This window comes from Archocentrus centrarchus, chromosome 18, assembly GCF_007364275.1.
Source record: "Archocentrus centrarchus isolate MPI-CPG fArcCen1 chromosome 18, fArcCen1, whole genome shotgun sequence".
NCBI classification, from domain to species: domain Eukaryota; kingdom Metazoa; phylum Chordata; class Actinopteri; order Cichliformes; family Cichlidae; genus Archocentrus; species Archocentrus centrarchus.
In genome coordinates, this window is record NC_044363.1 from 8,471,566 (window position 1) to 8,484,836 (window position 13,271).

Below are 13,271 nucleotides of genomic sequence, written 5' to 3' on the forward strand. Positions count from 1 at the left end.
CAAAAAGGGCCAGGCGGATGATAAAGAACAACAAATAAAACAGTTTTATTTTTTAATTTAATTTAATTTTTTTTTTTAGTTTTCCAATTAGGGTGTATGAGGCTAAGTGTCAGGCTTTCAAATGAATTAAAACTCTGTCTGTCTCTCTTTGGTTGATTAATGAGCTGAAGTGGAAGATTGCTGTTACGCCTCCTCGACCTGTGCTTCCAGGATTCTGACAGTATGACTCGGAGGTGTTGATTCATTTAAACTAACATGTTCATCCTGCTGTAACCAGATCTCTGTAAGGAAAAACAGATCAATATGTTCAATATGTTGATCAACTATTAAATAATTTACTAACAGGTACTTAGAAGAGAGAGTTAATGTTTATTAATCCACATTTAACTGTTTTTTTCTCTTTGCTGTAGTTGAAGATGCTAAATTAAACACCACTGTGCACTGTGATGCAACCAGCAAGTGGTACAATACTGCAGTGAGAGCAACGCCAAGTGAGAGAAAGTGATTAACTCATGGACTTATTTGAAAATAGGCTTAGAACCCTTCCCAGATGAATGGGCAACAACAGCTGTTTCTCTAAGAACATTACTGATGTTTTTCCTCTTTGGCATTATGTTAGCACACACCTGAGTGCTTCAGGATAACAAGGTGATACCGATCAAGCGCAGAGGTAAAATCACCTGAAATGATGAAACACAAATGGGATGCTACTGAACATGTGCAACAAAGCTACTACATTAAGTTCTCATGTACCTGCTATGCTGATCTATGTCTTTGTGCTCCTGGTTGCCCTTGTTGCTGTGTCTCTTCTCCATGGTCACTGTCCTGCTGGCAATATAGAGGCCATGAGGTCATTTCAGGGTCTCTGTAGGTCCAGCAGAGACGTTTCCATCACCATCCAACCACAACAGCTCACCTTCTGGACCAGGACTAAAAATCACAAGCTCATCTGCACACATTTCAGTAGAATACTACCAATAATGCAACTAGAATTACAGGATCTCAGTGTCTTTGACAAATCTTCAATGTAAAGATGTAAAACAAATTGGAGTCCAAATTCCTCATCACTGAGCCATAGGAGCTAGAGCAGGTGTCTACTGGAATTGGAAAAAGGAATCCTTGCCCACTTGTCTCTGTAGAAATGTGTTTATTCAACAACAACTGATGGATTCTAAAGCATGGACAGCATGTTCCAAAGCATCTCAATAGGATTCGAATCCAAACTTTGACTCTGCCACTCTAAAAACTTCAGTCTGTGTTTTTCTGGAGCCATTCAGAGGTAGACTTGCTTGTGCATTTCAAATCATTGTCCTGCTGCATAACCCAAGTGCGTTTGAGCTTCAGGACACAGTCTTAACCCCAAAAACAAAACACACAGACTTAATAAACAGTCTTTTACTTTCCACAGCAGAAAACGTAATTCCCTCCAGAAACAGAGTTCACAGTCTTATAGTTTTTTGGCTGGGGAGTTGACAGTGTCATAGTCCTGGGCCGGTGGCCTAGTGTTTTGAGTTGTTTATTGAAGTTCTGTTTTGGTGTATTGTTCGGGTTGTGTTTCTTGGCTTTTCTCTCTGTTTAGGTTCTCAGTTTGTTGTAGTTCTGTATGCCAGTTTTGAGTTTAGTTATTGTTTTTTATTCTGTGTTCCTGGGTCCTTGTCTTCCTGTGTCTCTGTTACCCTGTGATATTGTCTTCCCTGTGTCCTGACCCTTTCATATTTACTCTATCTTTGGGTGGGTTCTTTGTGTTTGGTATTTAGGTTCCCTCTATGTGTCCTAGTCCTCGTATTCTGTTAAGTCTGCGTGTGCATCATGGTCAGCCACTTCCTGTTTTATTTGGACAGTCTTGTGTTCCATGTGCTTTGTGTTTAATTTTGCTTCCCCTGTGTCATTAGTTTCATTTGTTTCACCTGTTATTCCCTGTTGTTTTCACTCTCCCTGATTTCCTTGTGTGTATTTAAGCCCTCAGGTTTTCTCTGGTTTTTGTTGTGGTGTTATCAGTGGTTCCCTTCCTAGCTGTGTGTGTCCCAGTTTAGTGATTTGTTTTCTCCTTTCTTCCCAGGCTTTGTTTGTTTTGCCTTAGTTGAGATTTTGTGGGTTTTTTTTTTTTATTTATTATTGGAGTCATCTGCAAATAAAGCAGTTAAAGTTTAGTTCTGTCCATTGCTGTAGCTCTCCACTCTGTGTTGAGCCACTTGGAGCAGCAGCAGAGCTACCCTCGCATGCTCTTTGTGGATTACAGCTCAGCGTTCAACACAATCATCCCGGACATTCTCACCACCAAACTGCACACCCTGGGCCTCCCCCCTCTCACATGTTCCTGGATCAAGGACTTCTTAACCAACCGGCCCCAGACTGTGAGACTTGGCCCCCATCTCTCCTCCACCCACACACTGAGCACTGGCTCCCCACAGGGCTGTGTGCTGAGCCCCCTCCTGTACTGCCTCTACACCCATGACTGCAGTCCGGCCCACAATAACAACCTCATCATCAAATTTGCTGACGACACCACAGTGGTCGGACTCATCTCGAAGGGAGATGAGGCAGCTTACAGAGAGGAGGTCTTGAAGTTGACAGCCTGGTGTTCAGAGAACAACCTGGTACTGAACACCATGAAAACCAAAGAGATCATCATCGACTTCAGGAAGCACAGGACTGACCCAGCTCCCCTCTACATCAACGGCGAGTGTGTGGAGAGGGTCCACACCTTCAGGTTTCTCGGTGTCCTCATCTCTGCTGATCTCTCTTGGTCAGATAACATCACAGCTGTTATCAAGAAGGCTCAGCAGCGACTTCACTTCCTGAGGGTCCTCAGGAAGAACAACTTGGATTCAAAACTACTGCTCATCCATTGAGAGCCTGCTGACGTACTGTATCACAGTATGGTACGACAGCTGCACTGAGGCAGACAGGGTGAGGCTTCAGAGGGTAGTCAAGACATCACGAAGAATCGTTGGCTGCCCTCTCCCCTCCCTGATGGACATCTACACCTCCCGCTGCATCAGCAGAGCCAGGAACATCATCAAGGACTGCTCACACCCTGGCTTTGAACTGTTCGACCTGCTGCCCTCTGGGAGGCGCTACAGGTTTTAGATTAGATTAGATTAGATTCATTGTCATTGTGCGCACAAGGCACACAATGAAATGATCGTTCCAGATCACTCATCCAGAGACGAGGATCTGTTGTCATGCAGCCAGAGACCGGCGCTACCGTTAGGCAATGTGGTTTAAGTGTCTTGCCCAAGGACACAACGCAGCACAGGGACAGGGGCTCGAACCTGCAACCTTCCGACTGCAAGGCGAGCACCTACCCACTGTACCACTGCCACGAGCAGGTGCATCAAAGCCAGAACAAACAGACTTGAGAACAGTTTATTTGCCAGAGCAATCACCACCCTGAACTCTCACACTCACCCACTTTAACTGTGCAATACCCACATCTCTGTGCAATATTATATTACTCATATTGTACAATATCTATCACTCCTATTAGTAATGGGCCGGGCGCGAACGATCCGGCTCTAAGAGCCGGCTCTTTGAAGTGAACGACGGGAGCCGGCTCCTGGTAGTGCGCCGTTTCTTTTTTCTTTTCGTTCATTTCATTTTTTTTTTTTTTTGGAAGCCGCACGTGATTGGTTAAGAAGAATGGTAGCAAGTCTACACTGAGCAGGAGGGGAGGGTCCACAGACACACTGCACAGTGAGTAAACAAACATCAGAGAGAGAGGGGCTCCTGCAAAATGTGCTCGAAGAAAGGAAAGAGCCAGAGGAAGCTGCGCGTTACATAGAGGCTACACGTGGAACGGTGAGGAAAACATAGCAAAGACTGGACACATTTTAACCTTATACCTCCAAACATGTCAACTGAGGCCCAAGGTACTTCAAAAGTGTTGGCATTTGCGAAGTTCCGGTCACAAATACCGTAATACCCTACATGACTGTGAAGTGCAATTTCTGAGCTTTCAGGAACCGTTTGAATTTTTTCGATAGCACGAATGGTCGCGGCGTTATGGTACAAAGCCAGCTGATCAAGTTCCTTTGACCAGGTGACTCTGCGGTGAGACGCTATGTCTTAATCAGCTGTTCGCAGCTATTAAGGTCAGGAAAACTGCGATTCAGCAGCGATCGCCTGGCATTAAAGGATTAATCTGATAGACAGAGTGTAGGCTGCAAATCTAAAATTTAATATCGAGCAGGCTGCACAGACAACCTACATAGGTACAGAGTATACGAATTGTTCATCCCTCAGTGTAATCAGAAGAACAAAACAGGGCAGGTCATCAGGCAGGAAAAACAGGATCAACTCCTCAAAGGCCCTTGGTGTTTCAGATTTAATTTGTATTTGGAGCACTCTATTATATATTGAGTATATAAAGAAATGTTTGATATAGGCCTAATGTATGCTTTTTACATTAGTAATTCATTTGACACTTTTAAAAAAAATTAAATCTAAGAAGCCATTTGGGAGCCTAAAGAGCCAGCTCTCTGAAAAAAGCCGGAATTCCCATTACTAACTCCTATATTGTGTAATATCCAGTATTCATTCACTAGTGCAATACTCACCATCTTCATTGTACATCCTGTATAATGACAATAAAGGCATTCTATTCTATTCTATTCACATGATGACAGAACTTCTCTAGGGGGCAGTGACAGAGAAGATGAGACCTCTTTGGAGGTTGATGATGGAGGGACAACCTAGACATGGGTGATGCTGGACCCTCAGGTTAGGCTCATTCTACTCAGGTGGAGCCAGACCCTCTGACTTGGGCTTAGGCTGCTCAACACTAGTGGAACCCTCGAGCTCAGCTTCAGGTTCCAGTGGCTGAGACTGTTCAGGTCTCACAGCCAGGAGCTGCTGATTCTCTGGACATGTGTGGCTCTGTCCCTGGTAGCACACAACCCACTGGAACTCTGTTTTTTTTTTTGAATTTCTTTTTTTTTGTATCAGCCCTTACTTCTGTCTGCTAGTGGTGCATGCCGTGCAGGGGCCTGTCCTTCCATAATGGATCCTGTTCTTGCTCTTCTTTCTTGGCAGTCGTGAGAAAGAAAAACTTAACAGTACTCACTGCAGTCCTGTAAAAAACTATGTACACACCATGATTCAGTAGCTTTCAGTAACAGCTTAACCAGCAATAATTTTCAGAAGTCACTTTTTATATAAGTGTATCTATTGTTGCAAATAAGCCCAAATAATTACTCCTCCCTTGTCGAGCTCAGCATCTGGTATAAGGAGTTATGTGACTGTGGTATTATCTCAACAAACTTGAATGCTACAGACCAGAAAAGTGTCAGAAACCTTTGCTTTCATAGCAGCAGTCACATTTTCTGATGATCAGTTAATCAAGTGCATTTGACGAGCAGAAACTAGCTGCTTCTTATCCTCTTACTAATGTGGAAGTGGGTAAGAGTCCTGTGAAAAAAATAAATACATTTTTTAAAATGTTGTTTTGTTTCTTACAACAGTATCTTGTACAGTTGTGTCATTTACTAAAAAACTATTTGAACATTTGCCTTTGCAAAAGTAATTTTGCACACACGTACATCTGAATGTCCACTTACATTCAATATATACATTTCAGTGTTTTTCAATTCCAGGCACTCACTAACATCAAGATTACCATTATCATGGTGTATGTGGCAAGTGCAATGGCAAGCAAAGTCTAGAGGAGAGTTCTGGAGTATACACTGTAAGCCCCGCTAAGTTGAGTTTACTCAAAAAATATGAGGAAACTATAAACCTGAGTGAATTTAACTTAAATGCTTAAGTATAACTCACTAAATATCAAGTTGATTTAACTTAAAATCTTATGTTGTATCAATTGTTACGTACAACGATTGAACTTATTATTTTAAGTTCATTACAATGAATACAATGAAGTTCATTGCATTCAATTTTTTTTTCTGTAAGCCCTGCCAAGTTGAGTTTACTTAAAAAAATTTGAAGAAACTGGTTGCCTTAAAAAAATTAAGTAATGTAAACTGAAAACTTAAGTGAATTTAACTTAAAGGCTTAAGTATCTGGGATTTCAACTGCATTAACAAACAAGAAAATGACAAAATTACAATCTTTTTCTATTTTATTTCTTTAAAGGTTTTAACTTCAAACATGAAAGTTAAATAATTACTGAATTTTAATTTTTGATTTCACAGTTCCCTTAAAGGTTGCATGCATAGTGCTGTTTGAGATCCAGCAACACTGAATAATCAGGTCATGAGTGCATAAGGCTTTTAACTTCTCTTTCTCAGCTGTTTAACAGCAGTTCCTATGCTGTGAAAAGTACTGTAACAACTAAATGACATCAAAAACATATGATTGAATCCAGATGAAAATTCAAACAAGATATAAGTGCCAATACTGAAATACAAAAAGAGCAAACATGTTTTTCCAGAAGTCCAACATTAATTAAAACCAAGCACGTGGAGCAGTAGGATTACTACACAGCAAGCTGATTTTTTCAGTCTGAATTTTTTGGTGAAAGCCTACCCGTACCCAGGTTGAACATCACCTCCTGGACAAAGTGGAAACTATTCTTCATATACTCGGGGTAGTCCAGGTGTAAGCCATTAATCAGTCCATAAAAGACACAGAAGGCCTGAGGAAGGTTGGCTAGCTCAGCCATGACTACACTCCCTTCCAAGATGATCGCCACTCTTGACAGGTTTCACTGAAGACTTTGCTCATGGCAGAGGAATCCCACTGGAGTCAGAACGAATCCAGTTCCATCCCTGCAGAGAAAGAAACGAGAACAAAACCATGCCAGTTAATTCATGCTAATGATCATCAACAGTACCTTCAGGTGTTTAGAATTAAAAGCTTCATAGAAAATAAACAGTGCAATGAAAGTAATTATTGAAAGGACAGCTAAGACCAGACTCAAATCCACTGCCATTTTTGTATTTGTACATTTCTGCAAAACTGCAGAAACTAGAACAGGCTTCTACTAAAGATTGTGATGGTGGCAATAATACAGCAGATTATAAAGTAAACTCTACAGTATACCAGGCAGTATATCACCACAGCCACCAAAAGTTGTATTATATAACCAAAAAAATAAATAAATAAACCAACGACACAACCAGAGAATACATGCTTTGTCTCAGTGCAGTCAGATACAGTGCAAATCCTCAGAACCATGCATCTGCTATGTATGATACAAATTCATTTGCTTACAGTGTCAGTTTTGAAGAAGGCAGAAGGATCATCACCCAAGATGACTGGCAGTATAACAAAGATAAAGGGATCTTATGTCTGTCTGGCTCAGTGGTCTGTCGAAAGCAAACATAGAATATAACGCAATTAGCAAAGATATTCACAAGTACTTACCAGACATTCTCTCAAATTCCTCCACAGTTTAATGTGTCACAAACTGTAGGTTTCCCAAACTGAAAATCACAAAAGCGAACAAAGAAACTTTACATCCAAAAAGGAAAAAACAGGATGAGCAAATAACACCGGAGATAAGTCGAATAGAAATGAGAAACACAGAAATACATCATCGGAAGAAAGCGAGGAGACTGAGGTGGACAAATCAACTCACCTTTGTCTGATGTAAAAGCTCAGCCAACAGCTGCCCAGTAAGACCTTTATTCCTGCACAGGTCCATCAGGCTTGGAGAAATCTGGTCAAATGCATCAAAGAAGTCTTTAAGATTTTTTCCAACCACTCTGCTGAGCTCATGATACTCCTGAAACATTAAAAACAGCAAATTTAAAATTGGAGTAAAACAGCAGCTCTCCACAGAATTAATTTCCTTATTCATTTACAACACACAAAGCCATGAAATCTGTAGCAGTTAATATTCTAAACAATACTCATACAAACCTGAATTTCTGTGAAAAGATTTCATTGACCAAAACCTGATAAGCTCCCTCAAGGTTGTGATCATCCATCCCCTCAGGATAGTGGGGCATTGTATTAACCATATATTTGAAACCGATTAACTTATAAGTGTAAATAAATGACTGGGGATACATTTTACTTAGCAATTAGCTAGCACAATAAAAAGCCAAAATGGTAACCCATATTACATGAGGTTACAATGTCATGACTTCTTGTACAGATTTTTAGATTTTTAGTTTATTACGCTCACCGTCTGGAGCCTATGTTAATAAAATGGTAAAAGGCCTGCTGAATACGCACCTACTACAGTAAAGCGCCAAACCGCTGCCTTTCTCTGTCCTCCACTAAAGCGGCATGCAGCCCGCCTTGTGGACCCCCACAAACCCAGTCCGGTGTTCACCGTGAGGCACTGTCCACCACACACAAGTAAAAACAGCTTAACAGGGGGCTACGCTCTGTCTAGACCAGCTTTAAAATTTACATTTTTTCCCTCTAACAAAGAGCGAGCTGCGTGACACAAGTATCGATGCTACACGCCATTAGCTAAGAAGTAAAAAACAAAACAAAAAAAACGCTAAATGCTAACGTCGCACAATTTGAACTTCTCCTACTCCGGGCACCCTCCCAACACCACCCATTATTACAGTGATAAGAACAGCTGGCCTGCAGCCTCTTACCTTGGTGTAGGAGTGGATGGGATTACAGGTGTAAAGCGTCCGGGACAGCCGTGAAGACGTCCAGCCTTACAGTAAATCGTTAGGCATTAAAGAAACGGTTTACCCGAACGGTTTCCTAACCCAACAAGCCAAGATGAATAAGGAGGCATGGTCATGACTAAAACTTACCCTTTTAAACCCATTTAACTTAAAATTATTAGTAAGCTCAACTTCATCAGCAAATTAGTAAAATGCACTTGGAATTTTTGAGTAATGTGGATAAAATTTCAAAAACTTAATTTCCATCCATCCATCCATTCTCTCCCGCTTATCTGGGGCTGGGTCGCGGGGGCAGGAGCCTAAGCAAAAAACTTAATTTTTTTCAGTGAATTGTAATTAAATTATTTAAGTAGATGCCAAGTCCGGGCTAACAGTGTATACAGTATTTAACAGTAAAGCAAAGGCATTGACTGTATCAGTGAATTCAAAATTGCACAATGCTTGGTGATTTTTTTTTTGCAGATATATTGTGTGTGTTCTCAGAATGATAGCAAAAAAGACGTCACAGAGCAGGAAGAAGGGGCAGGCGTTCTTCATTTAATAATCAGCTGACTTCTCTTTACTGACCTGCAGTCTGTACGAGTCTCCTACAGAAGCATCACTAATTCCCATCTCATCATCTGCAACCATGAACATGCTGACTGTGTGTGCACTGGTTTGTACCATAGTGGCTCTGGCTGGATCTGCTGGTGAGTATTATTCCATCTACAGATGATATTACAGAAAAGGATTGAATTCTCAATTAAATGATGTCTCTAATTTTATAGTTCTTCCAGAGACAAAGCTGAAAGCAACGAAAGAGGTCAGTGGCTTTCAGATTTTCACTTTAATACTCTTCTACTGTCATCTGCAGAGATAATAGAGGAAGGTTACAACCACAGTTTCTGTTAATGTTTCATGTGCTTATCACTCTTTTTTATAATTATTCTAATATGCTTTATGTTGTCTTGTTATTGTGGATTGTCATGTCAGTTTTACATTTTATTGTGTTTTGTTATACTGCATAGATATTTGTTATATTTCATGTTATTTTTTAAACATTAAATTATTGTTAAATTGTTATGCTTATTATATTTTAATACACACACAAATAAAAATTCAACATACTGAATGGAGACTCCATATTATCTACCACACACAGCAAAGACTCACCTGGTCAAGAGGTCCTACAGATGTGGTGGTTGGTTTGAGTTCAATCGCCGTTGTTTCTACTACATTGCGAAACCTATGTCTTGGGCTAGAGCTGAGGTAATGCCAGTGTACAATGATTCTCCGGTGACTCAATTTTGCTTAATTGGCACATAGTGCTGATATGGGATCTTCATTATATTTTCATCATGAAAATTTTTTTGTGTATTCACTGTAGAAAAACTGTATGTCCCTGGGAGGTCACCTTGCATCAGTTCACAACTTCATGGAGTACCACGAGCTTCAGAGGGTCATACTGACTGGTAGTCATGAGTACAAAGAAACCTGGATTGGTGGTTCTGATGCACAGGAGGTACTGAAGTAATTGAAAACAACTAAAATGCATTTACTATGATGTGTGTTGTTTCCTTTTCTGGGACTGATAAAGGTAGCGCCGGCAACGGCTGCACGACCTCAGACACCTGTCCCCCCTGTTTGCTTCTGTTTTTTTGTATTTCTAATGGATGGGTGTTCTGGAACGTAAATTTCATTATATGTTTTCATTATATGTTTATATATATATATATGACAATAAAGTCTTCTTGATTCTTCTTGATTTTTGATTCTATTTATGAAATTTGTGTAAATGCAATTTTTTACATGCATTTTTTGTTTTTTAAGGTCAATGAAAAATTCTACCTTCAATAATACTTTCACAATTTCAAACCAATTAGTAGTTCCACTCTAGCAAAATGCCCAGTGAATGTTAAAGTGATCAATTGATGTTTCTACTGGCCATTTTAATTGTGGTGTTCCTCAGGTCTCCATCCTTACTACCCCAATATTCTTCTAACTGTAATCTGCTCTCTCTCCTCCAGGAGAACCATTGGATTTGGAGCGATGGCAGCACTTTCCATTATACCAACTGGTGTCCTGGAGAGCCCAATAATGGAGGAGGTCACCAGCACTGCTTGCAAATGAATCATGGAGGTACGAGTTTAATTGATGTTACTTATACAAGATAAGATAAAATAAAATTTTTGTTTTTTTTATTCAAATCAATTAGTGATTTTCAGTGTGAAAAAAAATGTGTTTTGTGGCACAGACATTATAAATCTGATTATAAACTGCTCAACACTTTCAGTGACTTCCTCTATTTCTGTACTTTCAGGTGGAAAGTGCTGGGATGACTTGGAGTGCCGCGGTCAAAGACCTTCTATCTGTGCCAAGAAGATGTGATGAATCCTGGACTCAGCAGTGACACAGGGAGGCATGTCTTTCTGTCATCAGCATCATATATTGGCTTTAATCTCCTTTCTCCTTCATTATCGTACAATCGCTGTAATGCTACTTAAGGAATTATGAGACAAGAATCAGAAACAGAATGTGGCTCATGTCTTTAATAGGAAGAGTCTGAGTGTTGTATGAAAAGAATGCTTTTAGCTTTGAAATTGTCTTTTTTGTGTGCAGAAATAAAAGAGGAATGCATTGAAATGGGTTGGTTTACAAATCTTTTTTAATCATTTTTTTTAATAATAAAATATATAGAATATACTGCACCAGAAACAGCTTAAACTATGACACTAAATAACACTGCGCACATTACAATGTGAACTAAATAATTTTTATCTGATATGTGGCTTGTACCTCTCCAGCTCAAAAAACGAAACAGAAATACGATGAATGTCCCCATTTGGTGTGTCTGCATTTGTGTGTGTGTATATATATATAAATATATATATATGTATATATATATATATATATATATAGAACACAAGTATGCATATATAAAGAATGTGGTTAAATTATTATTTATAGTTTTCTTTTGGTGGAAGGCAAAAAAATAAAAAACAAAACCCAAACCATCAGTACTTTCTTCAGTGGAGACTAAATATCTATATTAAAGCGAAAAAAATCCTGAACTGATCAAGAACAGCAGCTCAATGGAATAATTGATAAAGCAGCAACTGCTCCTCAGTACTAATATGGAGTAGTTGTCAACAATGCAGCTTAGAAAACACATTAAGATCAAAATCTTCATTAAGTCCATGAGGAGCATGTTTATTTAAAGTATAAATCCAATAGGCTTCTCTTAAAGTTTAAATCCATTTCACTCAAGCTTCTCATAATGTTTCTGCCCTCCATTATTGTTGCATTGAAACCATTAAACCGCATCGTCGGGGTAGAGACATAAATACTCTTTGTAGCGGCCATTGGTCCACATCAAACCCAACACATCCAAATGGCGACTGAGGCACCTCAGGACTGGATCTTACGCAGGTCACAGAAGTCTTAAAAATAACACAATGTCCATACAAAAGTGCATTTGGGTCGGTTTATTCTCCATTACGCAGCAAAACTTACAGACATAAGCAATTTGGTCTGCAGCCTCTCTGTCGCCTGGTAAAAAACCGTATGACCCAGTGTCTGGTGACCCCTCCCACTTGACCTACTTAAGTAAATTAAGTGTACGCCTGCTTAGCCATAAACCCAAAAAGTGAACCCAAATTTATCAGAGGAAAAATAAACCATAAACTTAACCTTAGCAAAAATAAACTCAACACTTTAATCCAAAAAGCAAAAATAACCCACAAATAGTTCCAACACTCTTCTTTTGAAGAGAGAAGCCTATTGGATTTATACTTTAAATACACTTGCGCCTCATGGACTTAAAGAAGATTTTGATCTGAGACCTTTTTTATAATTCCCATTTATTATTCTTATTTATTCTCTCATTGTCCTTGAGTTTTTTTTTTTCCACTCCTGTTTTATTATATTGCTTATCTTATTTATTGAGTGTTTTTCTATTCTATTATTATATAACTGTTGGCATTCCATTTTCACTGTTCTGTATGTTTATATTTATGATCATTATTATATTGCCTTGTTGACTTGCAATTCACTCATTTTTGTTTTATTGGTAGTCTATATTACCTTATCTTTTTTTGCGTATATAATTGTGAAATATTTTTGCCTTGACTACTTTCTCTGTTTCTGACGTGTATGTTTAGATGCTGTAATTGTCATGCATTTCCTTATTTGGACAATAGGCACTCTTAACCACATGACCTTACAATGAGTGGGCGGGTATATAAAATGTTTGTTGCAACCTGTGATTGTTAAGTCTGAAGAAGGGCAGCTGTGCCCGAAACGTTACTTCCTCGAGGCTTTGGCAATAAATTTTCTTCCAGGAGCTTCTCTGGTGTGCGGATTTTCTTTTTGCTCAGTTGTTTGTGTTTTTGTGTTTCAATAATTAGTGCTAAAGGTATTCAAATCAATAAAACGACAAGGATGCCCAAACTTATGCTCCTGCCTAATTTTGTTTAGATAATTATTGTACACTTTCTGTAAATCCTATAAACTTAATTTCACTTCTCAGATATCACTGTGTTCCACTGCTATGTGATATATTTAACTGAAATTGCTGATCCGAACAACCAAAGATTTATAAAGGAAAATCATGAAAATTATCAAGGGTGCCTAAACTTTTGCATACCACTGTATAATAAAAGTAATGTTTATAGTACATATTTTTCTTTAAATGAACCATCCTTTCTGGCTGTTTGCAAATAAATTACTGTGTTTTTA

At 39.1% G+C, this 13,271-nt stretch overlaps 1 protein-coding gene across 1 annotated transcript; it reads left to right on the top strand.

Annotated features, from left to right (window-relative positions):
- Positions 1-8,649: 8,649 nt before the first annotated feature.
- Positions 8,650-11,177, top strand: LOC115796671 (ladderlectin-like). The gene is made up of 6 exons (XM_030753034.1): positions 8,650-8,666; positions 9,323-9,357; positions 9,697-9,803; positions 9,922-10,056; positions 10,562-10,673; positions 10,855-11,177. Exons 1-6 carry the CDS (start codon positions 8,650-8,652, stop codon positions 10,920-10,922), a joined length of 474 nt encoding a protein of 157 aa, XP_030608894.1. The 3' UTR covers positions 10,923-11,177.
- Positions 11,178-13,271: the final 2,094 nt, after the last annotated feature.